The 23,286-nt window shown below is 41.4% G+C and overlaps 1 protein-coding gene across 1 annotated transcript in view; it reads right to left on the bottom strand.

Annotated features, from left to right (window-relative positions):
* BRF2 (BRF2 general transcription factor IIIB subunit) overlaps positions 1-23,286 on the bottom strand; it is a 77,875-nt gene that overhangs the window by 35,020 nt on the left and 19,569 nt on the right. Inside the window, exon 3 of the mRNA XM_069213452.1 lies at positions 3,560-3,619. Within this exon, the coding sequence (XP_069069553.1) occupies positions 3,560-3,619 (60 nt within the window). The remainder of the gene's footprint in view (positions 1-3,559; positions 3,620-23,286) is intronic.

Raw genomic sequence — 23,286 nt, 5'->3', positions numbered from 1 at the left:
GAGCCTTCTTTGAGTGTAGTCTGGCTCTACTGATTCAAGTTCTTCTCTGAACTTATATTTTTGCATCTGGGAGGACAATCCCTGTTCCTCTGTGTAGGAACCTGTTTTCGGTTCCGAGGCTGGATGTTCTGGAATCGAAACCTTTTCGGTCACCTTTTAGGCTCCGATTAAACCTTTTTTATTTTCGGCGTCGTGGTGTCTCGGTGCCACTGTCTCGGGCCCGAGATTGCTGTGTGGCGGTATCTCGACCGGAGTCGGATGACTTCACCACAAGCGTGCCCTTTTTCGGTGCCGATGATCGGTCACCTATTTTTCGGGTTAAGCCATGGCCTGTTGGCGGTGGCGTCCCCTGGGCTTTTGTCGTCTTCTCGTGAGTTTTATGTTTCGACGTCTTACTCACGGTTTTCGGCGTTTCTTCGGGATCGAGCTCGGCCGAGTCCGATTCCTGGATGGAGAAGGTTTCTTCTTCCTCCTCGAAACGCCCTTGTCCTGTCGGCGCCAACGCCATCGGCAGTCTTCTTGCTCTTCGGTCTCTTGATGTCTTCCTCGACCGAAACGCTTGACAGGCTTCACAGGTATCCTCCTTGTGCTCTGGAGACAGACACAAGTTACAGACCAGATGCTGATCTGTATACGGATACTTGTTATGGCATTTTGGGCAGAAGCGGAATGGGGTCCGTTCCATCAGCCTTGAAGAGACACGTGGCCGGGCCAACCAGGCCCGACGGAGAATCGAAAAAACCCCGAAGGGCCACCGGAGCTCTTCAAAAGTCAGTGTCGATCTGTTGTAACTAACCAGATACCGAACGCAAACAATACCGACGATTTTTCCGAGATTCTAACTAACTTTCCAACCCGAAACACGGAGCGAAAAGGAACACATCCGAACCCGGTGGCGGAAAAAAACAATCTAAGATGGAGTCGACGCCCATGCGCAATGGAGCCGAAATGGGAAGAGTCCCTCGATCTCGTGACTCGAAAAGACTTCTTCGAAGAAAAACAACTTGTAACACTCCGAGCCCAACACCAGATGGCGGGATGTGCACAGCATGTGTATCTGCAGCTACACATGCCATCGAGCATATATATATGTCCCTCTCATCTGAAGTGATTTGCCATTGTGGACTTTTACAATAGGCTGCAAATTACAGGTCTTAAGAGTTTCTTCAGGCCTTACTGAAGATGAAGAAAGACCCACATCTACACTTAAGTACATATTTTGAAGTGCTCCGGGATCCCAGCTCGTGGGTGGGACAGTTCAAAGATTACAACTTCAATATAGATTCCCCTGAGAGAGAACAAGGCTTTAAGGGCAAGTACCTATATTCTCAGGCTTGACATAAGTTTTGGACTTACAAAGCAAAGGTTGTTTTTTCAGAAGCACGATTACCTCCAGAAGAAAAGCATCTATGAAATAAGCACCAAGATCGAATCGGGAATCTAGCGTACTTGACAGACTGGGAAGTTCCCAACTCGAATAGCCACTCACTACTGAACCTTTAATCAACATGGTCTGTGCTGCAGGTGAGTTTAGAAGTAGATGTCTTCTTTGTCCGATCTGATGTCCCACTTAGTTAAATACACAGACTTAGAACATTGTAATGATCCTAACTTAGAGAAGGCTTAAGGAGGTGCTTCCTCCAAGCAACCTCAATATTAATTTTGCTACAGTACTGAAGCGGGTAAATCCTCTGTTGAGTCTGGGGTTCTACTAATATTAATGCGGAGACAAGTCCTGCCCTAGCTGGTAATCGGCTAATGGAAAGTCATGGTTTATTGCATTCTCTGTTTCATACGTAAGCACTTTTGAGAGTGCTTCTAAGCAGGTTGATGAGGTTTTACGCAAGTGCATTGGTAGGCCTATTAGAAAAATTAGACACAACCGTACAGGCCACTACTAGTGTTGGGGGAGCTGCAACTAATATAAATTTTGTCTGACTGAGAAAACTGGAGAATGGCAACTAAGCAACGTGGAATCTTTTCATTACCAAATGGTGTAGATTTTTGCCTAAGTGAATTCACTCACTGCCAACACGTGCATGAGAACCAGTGTGAAAGGGTTGGTGTGAAAGTAAGCCAGCACAAACGAGAGTGAAAGGGGGGCCAGCACAAGCAAAAGGGGGGGGGCAGCACAAGCAAGAGTGAAAGGGAGGGCCAGTGAGAGCGAAGGGACTACCAGAACAAGCAAATAAAGGGAGGGGCTGTGACCAGTGCAAACAAGAGTGAAAAGGAGGGACAGCACAAGCAAAGGAGGGCCAGAGCAAGCAAGAGCAAAAAGGTATAAATAGCGCAAGCGAGAGCAAAACAGAGGGCCGGAGCATACAAGAACAAACCAGCAAGCGTAAAAAACAGAGCAAGATTAGACAGAAAGCATGCAAAAGGCTGAGAGAGCGAGTAAGAGACAGCAAGGGATAGCACAAAGTAGCACTAAAGAGCATGCACCAAATAGCAAGCAACTGAAAATGGTAACAAGAATGCGGAGTAAGCAAGCGCAAAAGACCAAGGAGGTGCAACAGAAAGAGCAAAAGGCAGCCTGGGTGAGAACGCAAGACAGCCAGGGCAAGAGAAGCCTAAAGACAGCCATGGTGAGAGCGTAGGAGAGCTAAAGAGCAAGCACAAAAGAAGGCCAAGGTGAGAGCGCAGAGTAAGGCACAGAAGAGAGATCCCTAAAGGCAGCACAAAATTGTGCAAAAGTGAGTACGCACACAAGAAAGCAAAAAAGAGTGAAAGCAAGCACAAAAGAGCAAGAGGCCAAACAACAGCAAGCACAAAAGAGCAATAGAGTACAAACAGCAAGAGAACACAAAAGAGCCAGGGAAGGGTGCAAAAATGACACGGAAAGAGCTGAAATGAGAGTTAGAGAGCATAAAAGAGCTAAAGAGCACCAACCAGCAAGTGCTACAGTGATCAAGCAAGCATGAGAGAGCAAACAGGTCATAAGGGAGCCACAGAGCGCACAAAAGTGCTAGAGAGCGCAAAGTGAGCCAGGCTGAGTGCACACTACACCTAAAAAGCAATTAACAGAGGCAAGTGCGAAAAGGAGCATAAAAAAGGTGAGAGCACAAAAGAGAGCTAAGGAGCAAGAGCAAAAGTTGGCCAAACAATGAATATGAAAAAGAGCCAAACAGTGAGCACAAAAGAAAGTTTAAGAATAAGCCAAAAAAGGAAGCCAACGAGCAAAACAAAAAAGAGAGGCAAAGAGCAAGTGCAAAAGGAAGCCAAAGAGAAAACGAAAAGAGGGAGATAAAGGCAAGAGTAAAAGAAGAGCCACGACGAGAGCGAAAAATACGGGACCCAAGAGCCAACGAGAAGAGGGGGGTGGAGGGGCGGCAAACCTACAATCCTGAACATTCCAGCATGTGTGCGCTGCATGCTAATCCAGATTTCAATAAAGAGTTTGTTTAAAACGGGTTTGTCTCAAGATGATTTATAATCCTTTATTGGAAATACTCTTTTTGATGTAGAAAGACTGATGTTCACAACAGAGCTGCCTTAGTTTATGTCTAACATTAGTAAGCAACAAGTGGAAATGAACAATCAGAAAACACATTATCCTTACCACGCAGTTTACATCGACTAATGCTATCCTTCTCTCCTGTGCTCTCTGAAAACCGCACACCTGCAAATACAAAATACGTCAAACATTTGTTTAGGATCGTTCCCACGTTTAAATTGAATCTCCATTTATCTCGATCTTCAGTTATACAAAAATGTAGGAGAGTGAAAATGTATTGTGCAGTTATCCATCAACCTACTAGACGATATAAGTTTTAGCCACTGCTGTTTTTAATAAGTAAAGGTAACATGTATTCCTTTGGGATATGCTGGAAGAAAAAAGTGGGATTTGAGGTACGTGCCTCTAGATTTTACAAATCTATAGCCTCTATAAATTAAATCAGGTAATGCTAGCATCCAAGACGGGAAGCTGAATATAAATAGTTTTTTTGTCAAATCTTTTACAGAAACATTTAAAAGGTACATTAAAATCGGTACACATTAGAGTCAATGCCTTTCAAAGCTTATAAAAGTTTGGATAAGTTATGTTAAGGGCTTTTGTGGGAAACACGAACTTATAATAATAATATATCACTAACAGTCAGACTTTTAAAATCTTGCAACACATAAGTGCTGACCTTAATGTATGGTATTTCAGGTAAAACTGCCACATAGCATATTTCTAAAACGCACCCACATTTGTTGGTTGTCACCGTGTTTTTACTGCTTTACTAGTATTCACTTCACCTAACCAAGAAAATGTGCCTTCACACTTTAGTGGGGTCACTAAGTTTTTAAAAGTTAAATACCTTCAAAAAACAGTGTTTGATCTCTATTCACCTTAATGGAATCACCCTCTTATTCAACTCAGATGGGCAGCAATTTTGAGTCAATTGGTTGACAGACGCACATAAAGCACATTCAGCTATGCCTTAGGTACGGCCTTTCATAAATTGGTAAAATACACAAACTACTCAGATAAGCAGAAACATTAATATCCTTAAAGCCATCGTTACAACCACACTGTGAATTACACCATTTGTAAGTGGCTCACCCCAACACTGTCAATTAATTAAAAATGTTCTAAGCCCCAAGATCTTCAGGAAAGTTCTGCAAATAAATGCACACGCCCTACAACACCCAGTTTATATAGACCAAATCTATAACAATGATTTATATATACACAGTTAAAAACCAAACAGTTATAGGGATGTTATAGTTAGGCTCACATTTTAAACATACGAAACCACTGAAATTCAGTTGTTTCATATTTCAAGTAACCAACTCGTGTCCCAAGGTAACCACAACTGGCACCCCAGCCATGCAAAGTTATCTAATCAATAACCTTACTGCAAATGTTAGTGATATTATCGCTGGAGTTATAAAAAATAAAAATAAAAAAAATAATGTCAGGAGTGCTGTAATATCTGGGGTAATTAGCAGAGAACAGTGAGGGCGCCGTTAGAGTAAACTTACCCCCACAAATTATGAGACACTGATGAGATCTTTGGTAATATCAATGAAATATTTGCAGTAAAAGTTTTGATTGACAAAACTGCAGGTAGGGGATGTGAGTTATAGGTACCTTAGGGCACGAGTTAGTTACTTGAGATAACTAACTATAAGTGGTGAATTCCTATGTTTTTCTATGTTAGAAATGTAAGCCTAACCATAACTTTTATTTTTTTAAATATACACACACACACACACACACACACACACACTTAAGATTTACCTGTAAAACCATTACAACTATACCTTTGTCATTCATTCCTTTACCACACATGCCATTACAACATATTTCATTACAAAGACTTATTGGTTGTAAAGCCATATGTGGTAATGTTCCATGAGTGGTTAAGCCTGCATGGTAATGGCATGCGGAGTTCAGTCTTCGTTGTAAAGGCAGTTTCCCCTTAAGCACCAACCATCATTTCTATGACAAAACAAAACCACTCATTTTGTTCTTTTCTAAATTAAATGTTTTAAGTTTTACCAGTTTGACTCAATCATGATGGCTTCCGTTGTGCAATACTTTTGTCATAATAGAACTGTTGGCACTGTAGTTTTTCCTTAGAAAACTCTGGGAGGCTGCGGTAGAACACAAGGGAATCAATGGACAGCCTGCTCCTGTTGGAAGTACATGTTTTACTGAGAATGTCTGACTTCATTCTGATATGTCTGAGAAAGATGGTGTGAATTTACGTAAAGCAGTACGTCATTTTAGCTTCTTGAACACCTTCCATCACCTCTATGGGTGAATCTTGAGAACAGTTCTCTCAAACAGGATTCATGAAATCCCATCAGTTACACCACAATTCCTAAAGTTAGTATGGTACAATCAGCAAATTATTTATATTGTAACTAAAATTTGTTACCACCCTTTATAAATTCTCCTTTCTGTGTCCCTCACAGCTTGGCATTCACTACAATGCATTTCAATGGTGTGCTATTCTGTATATTGGTCCGACGATGGCTGACTGCACTTCCTGGTTAAAGTGCCAACATCCAATCAGATCTCCCTATGAGATCTATGCTTGGGCTCCGCCGGGATATACAAATTTGGATTTCCTTTAATTTCTCCTAAACTACTGAATGGATTTACATAAAATTAAACATAGGCTCAGCTATGGATCAAAAGCCCCCTTTCCGATAAATTTGGTGTAATTCCATCCTGTGGTTTGGGGTGCAGGCATGTCTAAAGAGTCTATGGGAACAAATATTGGAAACAATTTGGCTGCCCCTTTCTCTCAGCCCCAGCTTGACTGACCATCCCAAAACTTTCCATGGACATGTCCATAAAGCACTTTTTTGGGAAAATTTTGTGAAGATTCATCACGCAGTGGCAAAGATATAGGCAAGTAAAAAAAAAAAAAAGAAAAAAAAAAACACACACACACACACACACAACCACAAACCACACACACACACACACACACACACACACCTTTCTCGGGAAACTAGGTCCTAACTATAACTACCTGCTGGCGACCCTCGGTAAGTGAAATATATATATTTTCCATCCCTACAATTCAGTCTCTCTTGGCATTCTCTGCAGCTGGTGGTGGCATGGGAGCTTGACCACTCGCCCAATAAACAATCTCCGTAGAATACCGCACTCCATGAGCTTTATTTATTTCAGTCTTGGATCACTCCACCAGCGCACTTAGACCTCCCTGGGTTTCTCATAATGGATGAGTCCCTCATCTCATTTTATAACTCCTGTGTTTATCTATTAAGGGGGCATTGTGGGAGATGAAGTTCATACATTTAAAACCAGTTGTCCCTTCACTGATTATTTTCATCATTTGATCAACACTTCAATGGGAAACCAAATTTGCAATCATTTCACCAATTCAATAATTCAGCCAGTCAAGTGCATTTGTGTACAGAAGGACTTTGTTAAAGTTCTTCATGAGTGTGCACTATTCAGCAGGTTTTTAATACAAAAACTCAACATGGTGTAATCGTAGATATTTTGGTACTTTGAGGGACATAATTGTGTATCTATGATGGATTCACTCACAATATAATTTGTCTAGTACCGCATTAACATGTGGTTGTTCAACTGCTTCCTACTGTAGGAATTGGGAACTGCATCTGATAGTATTTGAACATTTTAAGCCATTGTGCCAATCTCACACATGCATAGTACAATAAAACATGTTATATTAGTTCTACATGAAAATCCAGGTTTTCAAACACATTAATTAAAAAACAGTGTAGCAGCAATGGTTTAGTACCTTATGAAATTTATCTGTGCAACAATGGCTCTTACAATGTTGTATTGATCTAGTACAACTGTTAACATACAGTTGACCAATCTCTTCCACTACACCTTTGTTGCACATGTGCAGAATGTCCTCCATCATTTAATATTGACAAGTTTCATGTTCATCTCGTTTTATCGCTTGCATTGGCACCTCGTTTGTATATCAACCATTGTGAACTGAAATAATATAGGCACTAACCACTGACAATCGGTCCATGCACTATAATGGTACAAAACGTTCCTTGTCATTATTCAGTCCGTTCGGCACCTTTGTTTTTAGTCTGAATGTTTTTTGATTCCAGGCGTTTCAGTATGTGAGTTCGACTGCCACCCCGTTCATTTGGTGGGATCGTGTATACTCCAAAGTATCTCATTGTTGTAGTCTTAGCAATGTGCTAGATATTTTGCTTTTGCAAATGTTGAGTCTTGATGTTTTACTGCTCATATGTGTCCCAGGATCCTTTAACATACATGTTGTGCTACCTAAATAGCAGAGACCACAGGCACATTCAATTATATAAACCGCACATAAGGAATTGCACACAATTCTGCTTTTAATGTGGATTGTCTTTTAGTCTCTGTCCGTGATGGTTTGTGTCTTCACTCCAGTTTTGCAAGCTCTGCAGCTACTGCATTTGATAAAATCCACTTTGCCGATCTTCTAACCAGTTTTTTGACCAGTGAACTTGAAAGGGACTTTTTACCAGTTGGTCCTTTAGTGACTGCTTTTCTGTATGTAACCTGTGGGTATTTTTACCCAAGAGTGTGCGGATACCAGAGTCTTTGGAAACCAGATGCCAATGCTTACGCACAATGCTCTTAATTCTCCTGCTCGCCTTGCTATGTTAGTATAACTCTTGAGGATTCTTGGTCTCCTTTAGTGGTTACTTCTCGCTTGTCGAGTGATCACTGTATTAGTATGAGGTTTCAATCCCACTTCCTGTAAGTTCCTTTGTAGAACTTTCTCTATAGCCTCTACATCTAAGTCTCTGCTGTATCAAACTTTTCTTAGGCTTCCCCATCACTGGAACAGTTCCTTCACATACTCAGTAACTCCCCTTATGGCACACTCCTAATCAATAGCTTGGGGTGGAAACTCGATTAATGTAGGATATGGTTTGTGGATGTCTCTTTTTTATGCAGTGCAGTGTTGTTTTGCCCATCGTGAATACACTTTTACATCCAAGAAATGTATACTGATCTGCTGGTTGTGCATGTGATTTGCAAGCCTAGGTCATACTCACTAAGGCCTGGGAAGATTTGTATGAACTCGCTAGAATCACCATTTCAGATTAAAAACCAGATAGATAGTCTATGTACCTGACCAATACAATGATTTTCTCTAATGCTTGTTGGCTGCTGTGGCCCCATGCATACTCTTCCTCCCACCATCACTTAGTTAAATTTGCAGAGTTTGGGGGAAAAGGAAATACCCCTGGCAGTTCTGCATTGCTGATGGTAGATCTTGTGATTGAAAAGGAAAACATTGTTGGTTAGGCACACCTCTATCATCATTAGCAACATCTTTGTAAGACAACAGACTGTAGAACTACAACATTCAAAGTATGCACATGCCTTCAGGCCTACTTCATGTTTTACAGACTTGTATGACACTACATCAAGTCACTATTAAGAAATCATCCCAGTCTACGTTGGTTAGTATGTGCAAAAATAATACTAATACATTGGATCTCTGATGTGGGAACTTAAAATGTGAACAGTGTGTGCAAAAAAGTAGTCTACACAGATTGAGAGACTCATTCCAAACAGGGAATTACATGATACGTTTGGTCTCCCTGGAGAGGGGGGGGGGGGGGGGGGGGGGGGGGGGGGGAAGGTAAGGGTATTGAGATAGGAAAAAAAAAAAAAAAACACACACAGGGTCTTGGGTATCTTTGGCAAGACATCGATTGTTGGGATAGAAGGTTGTTCATTCAGAATAAAGTTGTACTCCTCATCAATGTTTAGTGTCATCTTGTGCCATTCTTTCAATATTTTTTTTACCAAGATGGTGTCATTTGTTTCACAGTATTTTGGTCCAATTTTTTTTTTTTTTTAAATAATTGTATCATGTAGTTGCCTGTAAGCCTCTTTCGTGCAGTCAGTTTGTTTGAGCAAGACAATATTGCCTCTTATCTGCTGGTTTTATGATGATCGGATAGTTTCCAATCAGGTTCCTTAATGCTGCACGTTCTTTCCTAGTCATGTTTTCTATTTTTCCCTGATGTCTAATTTGGTTCATTTTTTCCAGGTCCACCACAATCGCTTCTGAGAAAACGTACGTTTTGTTGCCTGGTGACAGTGATGGGCAGAATTTAGATTTATTCTTTAGATTAAATTAATGATGTCGGTCCGTGTCAACTGACAGTTCCTGTAAAATCTTTATCTGTGTCACCTCATCATCCTCTAGGTCATATATCAAGTCAAACATTTTTTAAGTCTGGAATTTGTACAATTGTTAAATCAAGTCTCAATTATCTACACAAGTCCTTTCAATGTGTTTTTGAGGCTTGGATGCATGCACTTTAGCTAGTTTTAATTTTCGCATATATTTGTAGTCATCAATCCTAATTTCCATTTAAAAGTGTTATTCAGGGAAGAAAGAAAGATCGAGTACCTTTGTCTTCAGTCAAGTTGTGACTGCATAAAATCACAATTGAATTTGTATCCATGTTTATGCTTTTTTTTTTTTTTAGATTGCGAGGTGGATACTGCTTTCTTTCACCTTCTCATTTTTCTGGTTCATATGGTTCTCTTGATTCCAGTTTCCCATGAGCCCTGCCTCCGTCTCTCCTCATTTCCATTCCTCTCGATATTCTTTGATCCAGATAAAACAGTCTCATTGCTGCTAAAGAACGACTGGGTGGGGATTGGCAGTGCCTGGTACTCTCCTTCACTTAATTCAATATCTGACTCACTGGTGATGTCACTCACTGTGTGTAGATTTTTGGTTTGGAGATAGTTGCATTTCACTGTATCAAACCTCTTAGCATATGTTAGTATCCTGCCTAGTTGGTAATCTATTTAATCATGTATACATTTTAATTCCTGTTTTTTCACTTCATATATATTTTTTTTTTTTTTAAGCATGATACTATTTCCTTGGTTCCCTCATCTTTGTGTTTTGTGCCACATTATTTTCCATTCCTCCAGTGATTTTATGTATTCGATTCAAATATTGGTGTTTAATCAATATTTCCATCATATTTAATGATCACTGCATGTTTTGTCCCCATTCTTCCATCACCTCCATTTTCATATCAAAATGAGCGGGCATTGTGAAGGTTCCGATGCCTCTCTGGACCATGTTGACCTCAATATATTTTTCAATGGGTGGGGAGGGAAAGAAAGAAAAGGAAAGGAAAAAAAAAAAAAAAAATCCCACACCACACACACGCCAGTGCCTGTTTTGGAAACCACCCCTGGGAGGGCCAGGGACCAAAAAGGGTCGCCCTCACAAGGCTAATTGAGCCCCAGGGTACACCACCTCCCCAGAGGTAAATAGTTGTTGGGGGGGGGGGGGGGGTCTGAATTGACCCCTTCTCTTCCCTCCCCCCACCAAGCCTGAGGGACCACCAGCTCCCAGGGACCAAATGAGCAGTAGAGGGCCCTGCTGACACCCCCCCCCCCAATTCTCCAGGGACTACCACCTCCCTGGGGCTGTCCTGTGAAAACTGAAACGGGGGGTAGATTTAAACCCCCCCCCCCCCCTACCTGGAGCCACAAGTGGTTCTAGGGACCCCCATTCCAAACAGGCCGACTCCTGCTCTGTCCCAGGGTGCCTAACCCCAAAACATAGCTCTTTGCTCTGACAGCTCCCACCAAGTCAGCAAACATAACTCCGCTCCCAGCAAGCAAGAGCTGTCAAATAGCTTTCACTTGCTGGTAATGGAGTATCATCTGTTTACCTGCTGGCATCTAAAGGATAGCACCCCCAGAGAGAGAGCTGCATGTTTAGCAAACTCCCCACCAGTGACAGCTATGCCATCTCATGCAGGAGGCAGGGGCCAGCTGGGACCAAAGGGGCATTAGGGACACCACTCTTAGGGCCATATGTATGAAAGCTTGTTCCCCTCAGGCACAGAATGGGTAAAATCCTTTGATACATCTGGCCCTTGGTCTCCAAAGCTGCTGACTGGGTGCACTGGGGGAGGGGGAGCTAGATGATATGGCCGGGCCCCAGGGGATGAGGCCCTAAGGGCATATATCGGACCAGGGAGGAGGCCACACAGCTCAGTCTCCAAAAAAGGAAACATGTTGAGGCTGGGTCCCCTGGAAACAAAATTAGGCCGGGTGAAGGGGGTTGGGGGGCGGTGGAGGTTGCTACGCAGCCCCCTTCCCCCAATAAGAAATTAAGATGACATCTCACAAAACAAAAAAGCACTTAGATCATATAGCTAAGAGGAAGGCCTCTGGTTTGGTGGAAATTTAGGTCCTTGTAGTCTCACTCTATAGGAGGGTTCATGTTATCACAGAACTTTGGAGAAGGACGCACAAGTTGCGATCACATTGCCAAACGCACACAAGGTGACGTTTCATTGTGGTCCACATTGCACCTGCACTGTAAAATACACACAGGACATTAGCCCAAGGAGTTGGAAAACTCCACTTGGGTAGACATTTTAGTGCAAAACGGTGGACTCTTGTTGGATAAGAGGGCAGGTGGTGTCAGGAATCCCCAAAGTACCTCCTGTGTTATCTGTCAGCATCCCCAGGGGTTAGGGTTAAATCTCGGTTCTTGGTTAAACCTTCAGGTTTCTAAGTAAACAATGTGCTGTGTTACACAATTGGTTTTATCAATGCTTCTTTTACCAATGCTTGTTTGCTAATGTGAGCAGGTGTAGACATGTGCTTCTAATTGGGTGTGGTGACTCATCAACATGTGGAAACTCAACTGCTTTCCTGACTGGCTATACATAGCGGAGTGAAGCATGCCTCCCTGCTTGGCTTTGTTTTGCTTCCTGATCTCAGCATCTGACTTGGCAGTCCAGCCCCTGCTGTCATCCTTGTATTCAGGACTTTTGAGGTAATTCTTTTCTTCGTTCCTGTACCAGCTGACACCAGGGATTCCTCCAGCAAACCGGAAAAGTCTGCAGCTAAGTGACTAATATTCTCCAGTGAGTTTGTTCTTTGAGCGCTGCGCTTTCCTAGAACAGCTGGTGTGTTTCAGACCTCGTATTTTGGCAGAGTGCTTATCTTGAAAAGACAAATGCATTTCTGAACATTCTACATTATTACTGTAGTTACTTGCCTCAATGTGCTTCAGGAAGTCTGCTTGAACTCAAGTACTACAAAAAGTGACAATGCAATTTTAAAAGAGCAGTTACGTAACTTTTCTTTCTTTAATTGTATAACTCTTGGATTTAAATTGTGTCATTCATGCCTCCGTTTCAGATGAGGAATTTGCTTTTTGAAGTTTTTTTTTTTTTTTTTTTTTTAAACACACACCCCAACACACAGCAACCAAACTGTGCCACCCTAACTGTTTGAACCCAGAGTGGACATTTGTATTTCTTGGACGGTTTTTGTTCCTTTTGGTTTGCCCCTATGCATGCAGGAAAGTTATGTGATCATTATTGCCCTTGTTTGTCTTTCTTGTGCATGAAAAGTGCAACCACAGTTCTAATTGTAGTGTGCAACAGTGAATCTCTGAAGCCAGCCCTAGTGTTGCAGTACATATTGTTATGGCATGCACCCACTCAGACACACTTGTACCCACTCTCACAACCAGACTCCCTCTTATACACAGGGCTTGACAAATCATAAAACACTTTTATGAGACCTGCAGTTCGAGTAACTTAAATGATCTACTCGCCGTAACTGCAGTGTACTTGACCCGTAAATGGGTTTCAAATTGTGTGAGCCTAGGCCAATAGTTTACAGTCACCTTTTTCTTAATGACTGCACCTTCAGATATGTGAGCGCAGCATTTCTGCAGTACCAAAATACCTATTTTGTTTGATTATTTAGATTAACGTTTTCTGCATGCATCAGAAGGATCTAGCCCACATACCCATGAGGTCTAGCCCACATAACCTAGGACTTTAGTTTACTAACATTGAAATCACGGCAGGAGTTTCTCAATTTGCTTAAACACTTATTTTCAATAAATATATTACTAAACCATGATGTGGTAACATACTGTCATCTACACACAGTAACTTTCAAAGAAATGTCCAAACATCTCCACCAACTTGCACCTTTACTGGCAAAACTATACTGTGTATTAAAAATCTGAATATTGGGTTTCAGAAAAAAACATATCCTTTGCACATCAACATGTAAAGTATTCCAATTGTTTTCATCCTATTAATTTTTTTTTGACCACACAAATATAAAGGCTTTCACAACTACTGAAATATATTTAGAAATGTTTGCACAGTTGACTTAGGTTTTTCCTAAAACACAGCGTTTAAATGACTAACTAAACTATAATGGGCAAATTTCCGTGGTCTAAACGTTAGTTCTTGTCTTATTCCGTCACCCAGCTATAAAGTGAGTCAAACCTTTATATTTAAAGATTCAAGCGAGGTAGAATTTATAAAGAGATAAGAACTAATGTTTAAAAACCCACTTAAATGTGCCTGTTACAGTTTAGTGTACTAGCCATAACTTGTGCCTCTATGATACACTGCTTATAAACTCACTGATTTTGTGCAGCAGGTTTTAATTTTACACTACAACCTACTTTGAAGCATGCCTCTGCAATCCGCATCAGGTGCGCTCACATCTTTACCTTGCTAAGGAAGAGTAATACTTGCACACCAAAATTCACAGGTTTGTAAACATGCACAAGACAACTCTGTTGTTGGACTATAGGCCCTTTCCTTCTAAGTTCTTTTTTAAAAGACCGGAAGGGTTAACGGCGTAACATAACTAAACAATATCAACAACATTGGAGATGTCATATAGTATGTCATTTAATATGTGAGGTCATAATTAGTGCAAGACCAGGCGCAAGTTAGTAATCTCACTAAAGAATGGTGAACTTCAAATCACTGAATGCTAGATCTTGTGCGACTGTCACTAAAATATCACTTTGACATATATATATATATATTTTTTTTTTCCCCCAAATGAGAGATTAGCTGTAGTTAGAAAAAACTAAATTTAGTATTTCAGTACCAAAAAAACAGCTCAAAATAAACAAACCTTAGAAAGTCTAAAGTTATAGTTATAACTAAAAAGGTTTAATCTGCACCCGCCAAAATCTTACTACAACTTGTGCACCTCCATACATAATGTTGTCAAATCGCAAGCCAGACTAAATTAACTATAACTCACCCTCTACTATAGATACACTAATAAATGTCATTTCAGATAGCATGAGTATGGTTATGAATGCTATGATTTAACATGCTTTAAGTGATGGAATATGAAAGTATAGCAGTGCAGGTGAAGGTGCAGGTTATAATTAATTCAGCTTGGCTTGCAAGTTGTCAACACTCTGTATGGAGGTGCGCGAGTTATAGTAAGAATCACGCCGGGCACAAATGGCAACTTTAGAATTTCTATGGTTTGTGAGTTTTACTTGGTGTTATATAGAAATAATAAATTATGATTTGCAACCTAACTACACAAATGTAGTCTCATTGATTTTTTTTTTTTAAGTTGATTCTAATGATAATGTTGTTTATTAGGGTATTAATGCTTGAATTTTTCGTTTGGTACCGCAGTTCTTTTGGGAAAGGTCAAAATTCAATATGAATGTCGGCATGATCATCATCATCATGTGCATCTGACAATGATAAAGCTGGCTAATTGCACGACTTCTTCCTGTTTCATCCTTTTGAAGGCTCCCAGATAATTTGTGCCACATTGCTGTCAGCTGCAAGTGGTTCCGGCAACTATTGTAAGTCAGCTTGATTAATGAATTTTTTTTTTTTTTTGGGTGCGTGGGGGGCGCTTCTCAGTCCGTGTTGTTTAAGTTAGTGTATACAAAACACACACACACACACACACACACACACACACACACACATACACGGCAAGCCCTGGTATGCTTCATCTTCTGCACATTGGCTTGCGGAAAATCATTATTAACTTGCATTTTGGAATGGCTTTAAAAACTTGTTTGTGCAGTTTGTAACCTTTCTTCCATGTGGAAGAACTAGAGTTGAGCTGCCTTTTTTTTGTAAGTTGTTTGTTTTATGAAGGTTTAGGCTGATGTAGGAGTTTCTCTTAAGCACCAGGTCACCTTTTTGGTGTTTGTGTGCCTATAAACTCCTAAAATAATAGATATTCACTGAAGAAAAGAAAAGAAAAGAAAAAAAAAAAGTGGTATTAGAGTTAATTGTTGACATGACATAACTAGTGTTTAAAAATAATTGAAATTTGCTACTTATAGTTCAGTGAACTAACTACAACTTGTGCCCAGTCATGCACAGCTTATGACAGAACAAATTACATCACTCATGAACTTGTGAATGAAATCATGTAGGATATCACGGACGGCATCTCAAATTACCTCACTGACAACATCATCCAGTCTGACAGCATTTTATAGGACGTGAAATATTTCAAAAAGCTACACCTGTGCCCAATTTTACTAACTTTCAATCTGCAAAAAACCCAAACTCCCCAGTTGTAAGTGTTAAATCTTATCCAATTTCAACACACCTGTAGGTCACTTTAACCCTTTTGTTTTTTAAATGTAAGGTAAGATCTTATTACCATACCCAACTGTAACATTACTTTCACTTTTGATTTGGTTTCCCAGTTAATTTCAGTAATTTTTTTACTCACACTCAATGATGAGTATTGCAGGATTAGGCACAGACCAAGGCCTCTGGGCGAGGCCCTGAGCCAACCACCCTGCAGGGACCATGCCCAAACACTCCATGGGCACACATTTGCAGCAGTGCTAAAATCTGGCACCCCCACTGTAGCACTTGGCTCTCCCAGAGTAGCGCGACAGCAGTCCAAGGCCTATCCAGGGAAAGTGGTGTGGGACAGTACCCCAGTCCAGCAGTACACAATGAACACGACCACATTACTGGTGGTTTTACTTAAAGGAAACCTACTTTATTATGCATTTACTACCGAATATTATGCATTAATTTACAAATATTTATGAGAGGACAAATGACACTAACAATCAACAACTCTAGGGAGTCCTGCATTCTAACACCTAGATAGTCCTCACACTTACGAGACACTAGTGGCGCACAAAATGCCTGTAATTTGCTTCTGTGTTACTTTTACCGAAGTTTTGGGTTGTAAGTGAAATTATTGCATACTTGCACAAAATGCAAAACCATTACTTTGCGCTATATTTTATTGCAAAATGCGCCCTGGCCAGCTTTGTGATTTAAGAATGCATTTCAAGGTGCAAAAACTAAGTGAGGAAAATAATTAAAAAACACTCAACAGAAAACAAAATCACAGTAAACAGCCGACGCTTCGGTTTCATTTTTACACTGAACTTGCAGTGAATTTTTACCACGGGTGGCACATTTGCTGCTAATTTTTTACCACAATGGCATGTAAGGACATGAAGTAGTGTATTGACATAACATACAAATGCAACACCATTATAAGAGCAAGGAAAGTACACCACTTTACAATGGCTTACTTCTAGCCTGGTGATTTGTGATGATACAAAGCATCACTGTCATTTTAGTTATAGTCAATAAAGCACCACAATTTTAATAAAACATGAGCAAAAGTTTTTTACTTTTAACAGGCAGGATGTGCAACCTAGGTTCCATCAAAACAAAAGGGGTGTGAAAGGTCCCCAAGCACAGGTGAGGTCAAAAAGGGCTAGTGACTGCCAAGTCCAGGCAGTGGATTGTCCTGCAAGACGGGATAGCAGGGGTGCTTTTAGCACTCGAGTGAGGGCCGCGACGCCCCCCCCCCCTCTCTACCCCCCCCTTTCCTCCCCCAGGCTCCATTTTGGATGCAGCTTCAAATTGACCTACTCTCTTATGCATTTGAGGCTCTTAATCCAATGAGCAAATGTGATACACTTGTGATGAGGACATGTTGAAAATTATGTGTAGTATACGGACTAGGTAATCTAGGTGAACCATCCAAGAGGCAAATAATGGATTGTCCTAATGATGATCCCATTTGCTTAAGGGATTGACACATCGACCAAATCACTCGGACCTGCATGAATTTATAAAATAGAGTTTTTTTTTTTTGTTTTTTTTTTAAATTAATAAATTTGAAGCCAACCCAGTTTAGGAGAGGGGGGGATATGCGGCCTCCACTCCCCCAACTCAGTTTAACCCCTGCCTGCACTGAAGCAGGCAGGGAAACAGATGAAAAAAATTGCTTCTGCCCACAGGTAGCAGCATTTTTAGCGGCTCCCTGTGGATGGGAGCAATGCTGCTTGGAACCGGCTGAGGACTCCAGGACATTGGGGGGTCCCGCAGCAGCTCCCAACGAAGGCACTGTGGTTGCCCCTGGATAAGTTCCAGAGAACCCACCATTTAATAGCTGGGAACCGAGGGAAGGGAGTGGGGAGAAGAGATGAAGGTCTCCGGAGCCAATACTAGGGCAAGAGTTGGGGGTCGCTGGGGCCAAAAATTGACACACGCCCCCTCCCTTACAATTAAATGAATAGGCACCAAGGGATTGGCCCCGGGAGAAGGCTGCATGCCCCCCCCCCCCCCCCCGATTACAATAAGGTCAGCTCCAGGTGAATAGGTCCCCAGGGAGGTGGGGGGTCACATGCCCCCTCCCCTTTAAGTATTGTATTATATTGTAATAGTATTTATATAGCACTTACTACCCCTGACTAAGCGCTTTTCGGCAAGTAGAACGCTACTCCGGAACCCAAAAGGAATTAGTGGTGGAATAGTATAGGGAAATAGGAGTACAGTTTTAGTATTATTATAAGTTAATTTGAGGCGCGGATATGCGAGTTTGTTAGTTGTTAAGTATGCCTGAGTCCCTGGAAAAGGGGTTCCTGGGACCAGAAATTGGTCTGTGGAGAAGGTCTACAAGCACCCCCCCCCTTTTTTTTTTTTTTTTACAATAAGGCCATGCCCCAGGGCAAATAGGCCCAGTTTGGGGGTGGGGGGTTGGGGGAGGGGGAGAAGAAACACAAGGGAGTGGCTGGATGCGGGCCACAGGGCCTGCTAACCATCTGCCATGTACAGAGGAAGGCCGTGCGAAGTGTTGGGTTGACGCCATACAGTGTACAGTTTTATGTAAGAATATAAAGGGTTCAATTTCAATAAGGCACATCTACTGACTGCGTCAAAGGGTCAGAGCACCTTAATAGAACAAGCATGCCCTACTGGCTCCATCAAGGGGTCAGCACATCAACATATATATATAAAAGTAGACATATTGTCTGTCAAAAAGTCACCAATTACTTGTAATCAAACATATGGTTTATAAATTCACACATTGCTACGTTTGATAAGTGATTAGGTCATAAAATATTCCACCAAAAAAAAAAAAGGGGGGGGGGGGGAAAGGAATGCCTTTAAGTCTTTAATTTTTCAAACCACAAACCGCAACCCTAGAACCTACCACAAGGTTCCCTGCACTCCATTTGAAGTGCATACAGCTCCAGCTTAGAGTGCTTTATAAAAAAACATAGTGAACTATAGTGCGGTCATGGATTCTATGACCCAGGAGACTTTGATGATTTTTTTTTTCTCCCCCTCCCCCCAAGGAGCAGCTGGGGGCTGCTACACTCCCTGTAGCCCCCACAACATTATAAAATGGTTGCCGATACCCCTGCCTCCACTACCAAAATAAAAATACAATTAAAAAATGCCCTGGGGTGTTATGGGGTGCTCCTAGCATCAAGCAGTGAAAAATGTAGGAGACAATCCTGCAGCTCAATATCTTCTGTTATTTATTGAGCAAATGTGGGGGGCTGCAGAGGGAGCCCAAAAAAAAAAAAAAACACCTGCAGTTCCTGTTGGCTTTCCAGCCAGAAATCATACTGAGTGCTGATAGGAGTCAGCAATTTATGTATCCCTCTCCCCCACCTCAATGAAGTAGCTACTCTGGGTTGTGGGGGGATAACCCAAGGCTGCCAAGGCCCAGCCAGCACCAATCCTGGGTACCAGCAGGAGCTGGATTCTTTTCTTTGCTACCGTCCAGATGGGAGGTACTTACATCTGTGTTGCAGTCTGGGCAATGTGCTCAAAAGAATGCGGTCATGGAATAAAGTTTAAATTCGCCGTTTGCCTGCTCTCAGACAGGTCCCAGGGCACTGCATCACTTATTGGGCCCAGGTGGATAGGATCCTCGGGCCGGTGACCGGCATGGCGAGGGGTCCCGACACGACATTACCCTGTCACGGTGTCTTTTCCTCTGGATCTGCACGCTGCTGAACAAGAAGGCCCACCCCCGCTGTCGTCGACTCAAAGTTTTAATAGCACAGAGTTATGATAAAGCCAGGCGGGGTGAAGGGAATGAAGGTAGGGAACAGCTGGGAGAGAGATCTGAAAAGGAAAAGGTTAGAACGAACATGCATATACTCATTAATGACAATCTAATTCACCATTAGAGCCTTCGATTACATGCATCTCCATTATACCAGATTGATACTCTTTGTGCTTGGGCAATAGCCCCTTCTGTAAATCACAACACCAGAATGAACTGAGACCACAGAGTCCCAAGAAGACCAGAGTTTTAGACCACGGACACTCTTAAATATCATAGAACCACTTATGCATTGATAAAACTCTAAACATTAGATCTCAGTTTAGAAGACTCGTAAAACACAAAGAGGTCTTTTCAGACAATATAAAGCATCTCAATATGTATCTCACATATCATGCATCCTAAAACAATGAAACTGATTTCTTGATCTTGGAAACCCTTTTTGGATAAAATGTTCTCCTGTACATGAAAAGAGCTTTAAGTATTGAGCCAAGGGCGCTTTACTTTCTGTGAACTGAAGTGCTTTCAAATATTGTGACCAAAGTGCCTTTTCTCCTCTGGACCTGAAGCGCTATGCCAATGCGCGTTTATTCCTTTTGATTGAAGCGCTGAGTCACTGCGCGGTATTGTGAACTGGGGCACTTTAGATAGCGCGCTGCTGCCGTGAACTGAAGCGCTTTACTGAAGTGGCCTAAAAACACCATGCTAGTTAGGCTAGGGGAATGCTGAACATTAGGACGAATCAACTCCCTTCAGATTTGGGCTCTTCACGACCTTACCGCCAATGAGTATGACCTACTCGTGTTTGAATTCCCAAATGGAGTAACAGGAACCTTAAAGTTAAGCTGCCATTGAAGAAATACTGCTTTGCTCTAGAGGAAGGTCCCTTGAGGTCTGACTGCATCGAAGTCTTCAAAATAGTGAGCCACGAGATTGGGTGTGGCTGGGCTTTATAGGCCAGCCACACCACAAGATGGCTGCTGCCTCTAAAAACCTGGGAAATGTAGTCCCTTCTTAGAATAGCACTGATAAGTACATCTTGACCACCCATGGCCTGAACCTGCAGCTATGTGAGCTTTACCACATGGCAAACGACGAAGTGGGGATGACCAGTGGTGCGCATAACGCGCCGCAAATCTGTGCAGCGGATCTTCTGGTGGAACCTGGACCGTGCGCAGCCTTGGTCCGGACATCCTCAAAATGTGAAACTCTGCCCTGGGGAGGAACGGGGTTCTTGGAGAGGAGGGCCTTACTCCCCCTTCTCCTTAAATTAAAACCGGCCTGAGGGTCCCCAGAACCGCCATAAGGCTCACGGATGGGGCAAAACACTCACCCCCACCTAAAATGTAGCGCTAACCCTGCCAGGGTCCTGGCCCACCCTCAGTAGCTGGTTATTTAAAAGGAATGTGTGCTTTTTTTTCCCCTCTTTTTCCTGAGAGTCCCGATCATCTGCACTGTAAAATACCTATAAAGTTTGAACATTTATTACTCCCAGCGCAGCCCTCCTTTGAGGTCATGCAATACTCGCACAGGAGCCACTGCTTAAGCTGCCTTGGGTGCACTACCATGGGAGGTGAAGCATAGAGCACTGTGATACCTGCTAGAAAGTAAAAAAGTTCAATAATAAAAAGGTTTCACAGTACTGATAAGGGAGTTTCCCCAAGAAACTATGGCCAAAATAGTTATTTGAGAAATGTGGTAGTACTGTGGTGCCTAGTTTTCTCTAAAAAAACAAAAAAACAAAAAAAAAAACAAAAAAAAAAAATAATAATTCAATATAAATATGACATGTAAGAGAAAATGGGGTGGCTTTGGCAAGACTGTTTATAGTGTGTGTACACACTTATGGGTGAAACTGGAAGTATTTCTATGTTATTTTTCAGTTCCTGTTCACTTCTGCTGTAAAATATACTCCACCTCTTTAGTAGACGCATGTCAAAGCAAATGTTATTGTGTATTTCTAGGATTTCCCAATTTAACTAAAATGATTGGACCAATGCCCTTTTTAACTTTGAGATATACTGGAACAGATGAAGGCTGTGTTGGGGGAGAAGAGATATGTTAACCTTACTAAAGTTTTTCACTGCAATTGACACAGCTACTCAAATTGTGGCAAAATTATTTCCTCTGCAATATTCTATCATCACTTTAGGGTGCGCACAATTTGAGATTTTTAGCCATAGGCAGTGGTTGGTGCCATTTCATATTTTTGTTTCTGATCAAAAGGTCATGTCAGCTTTGGGAAAATGCTGAAACTAATGCGTACTCAAGACCAAAAGCTTAAAATCCAGATGTGACCCATGATGCTAATGTCATAATGTATGACACAGAAGAAGACTGCAGCAGAATGACAACTGTTTATGGGTGGGAGGAAGTGTGAGAGACAGCTGAAAAAACCTCTTGTAGAGCGCTTAAATACAAAGAAAAAAGTAGCACCTTCAACAATGATCAGTGGAGGGGCTCAAGTAATGCACCCATGCTCCAAGAGAGGGAGAAAGAAGAAAAAAAAAAAAAAAAATCCACACACAAAAAGAAGCCTATGGCAGCTGACCAATAGGCAAGCAAGCAAATGAGATTGACAATGAAGCGAACCAATGATAAGCAAAGTGCAGCCTCTAAGCCTGGATAGAAAATAAACGTACTCACAAGAGAGCTCAAGCGCGGTCTTAGGCAAGACATAAAAAAAAAAAAAAAAAAAAAAAAAAAAAGATAGATAGATAGATAGATATCTATCTATCTATCTCTAGAATGGAGAGAAAGGTCAGCTATAAAGTTTTAATCTAGCCCAATGTTTCCCGACCTTTTGACTCCTGAGGACCCTCACTGAATCACTACTGGAAGCCGGGGACCCTCAAGCAATATCTACAATTTAAATTTCAAACAGTAATTTACAAAAAAATAATACACAAGGTACACACCAAACAAATACTCAAATTACTAAAGATAATTATTTTAGATTAACAAATATGCAAAAACTGAAAAACTAATGGAAAGGTTGGTGCTACATCTTGGCAAACAACTTTTCAGTGTTTGGTTTCATTCAGGAAAGCTGAATCCTCAGGTCAGATTATACATTTCCCAAGTGATTTGGGGTTTTATTTTTTGGTACATAGGATTAGAGGAAGCCTGCGGAACCCCTCGGAATGTGTCATGGACCCTGGGGGTCCGCTGATCTAGCCCATTACTTAATAAATCGCTCAAAGTTAGGTGATTTTTTTTTTTTTTTTTTAATAAAAAAAAAAAGAAAAAAAAAAAAAAAAACACACAATTGCTTGTAATCACTACATAAGAAAATTGAATGATTAAATGACTGAAAGAGGCATTCATAATATAGTAACTTTTCAGGTTCTCGCTGAACTCCAGCAGTTGAATATTTGAGTGTATTATCATACAAACTGTACATCCTTTTCACTCTATTCAAGTTAAAATTGGCCTGCAGCCAAGAAGAGCTTAGTTACCGCCAAGTTAATTATTGTGTGTCCCAGTATAGAACCCTAAATCGATGTGTCGCAATTTCGGACAATAAAAAGGCGACAATACGGTTATTGTAGATGGAGTGAAAGGGAAATACTACACAAAATTACACTTTTATTTTCCCTAACCCTATGATTTCTAGTGGGAGGGTAAAAAGACATCCTGGGGCTGGTAAATCACCAAAAACACTT

The sequence above is a fragment of the Pleurodeles waltl genome, chromosome 11 (genome assembly GCF_031143425.1).
Source record: "Pleurodeles waltl isolate 20211129_DDA chromosome 11, aPleWal1.hap1.20221129, whole genome shotgun sequence".
In the NCBI taxonomy this organism is placed as follows: Eukaryota; Metazoa; Chordata; class Amphibia; order Caudata; family Salamandridae; genus Pleurodeles; species Pleurodeles waltl.
The sequence above is the reverse complement of the archived record's forward strand: the minus strand, read 5'-3'. Positions and strand labels throughout refer to the sequence as shown.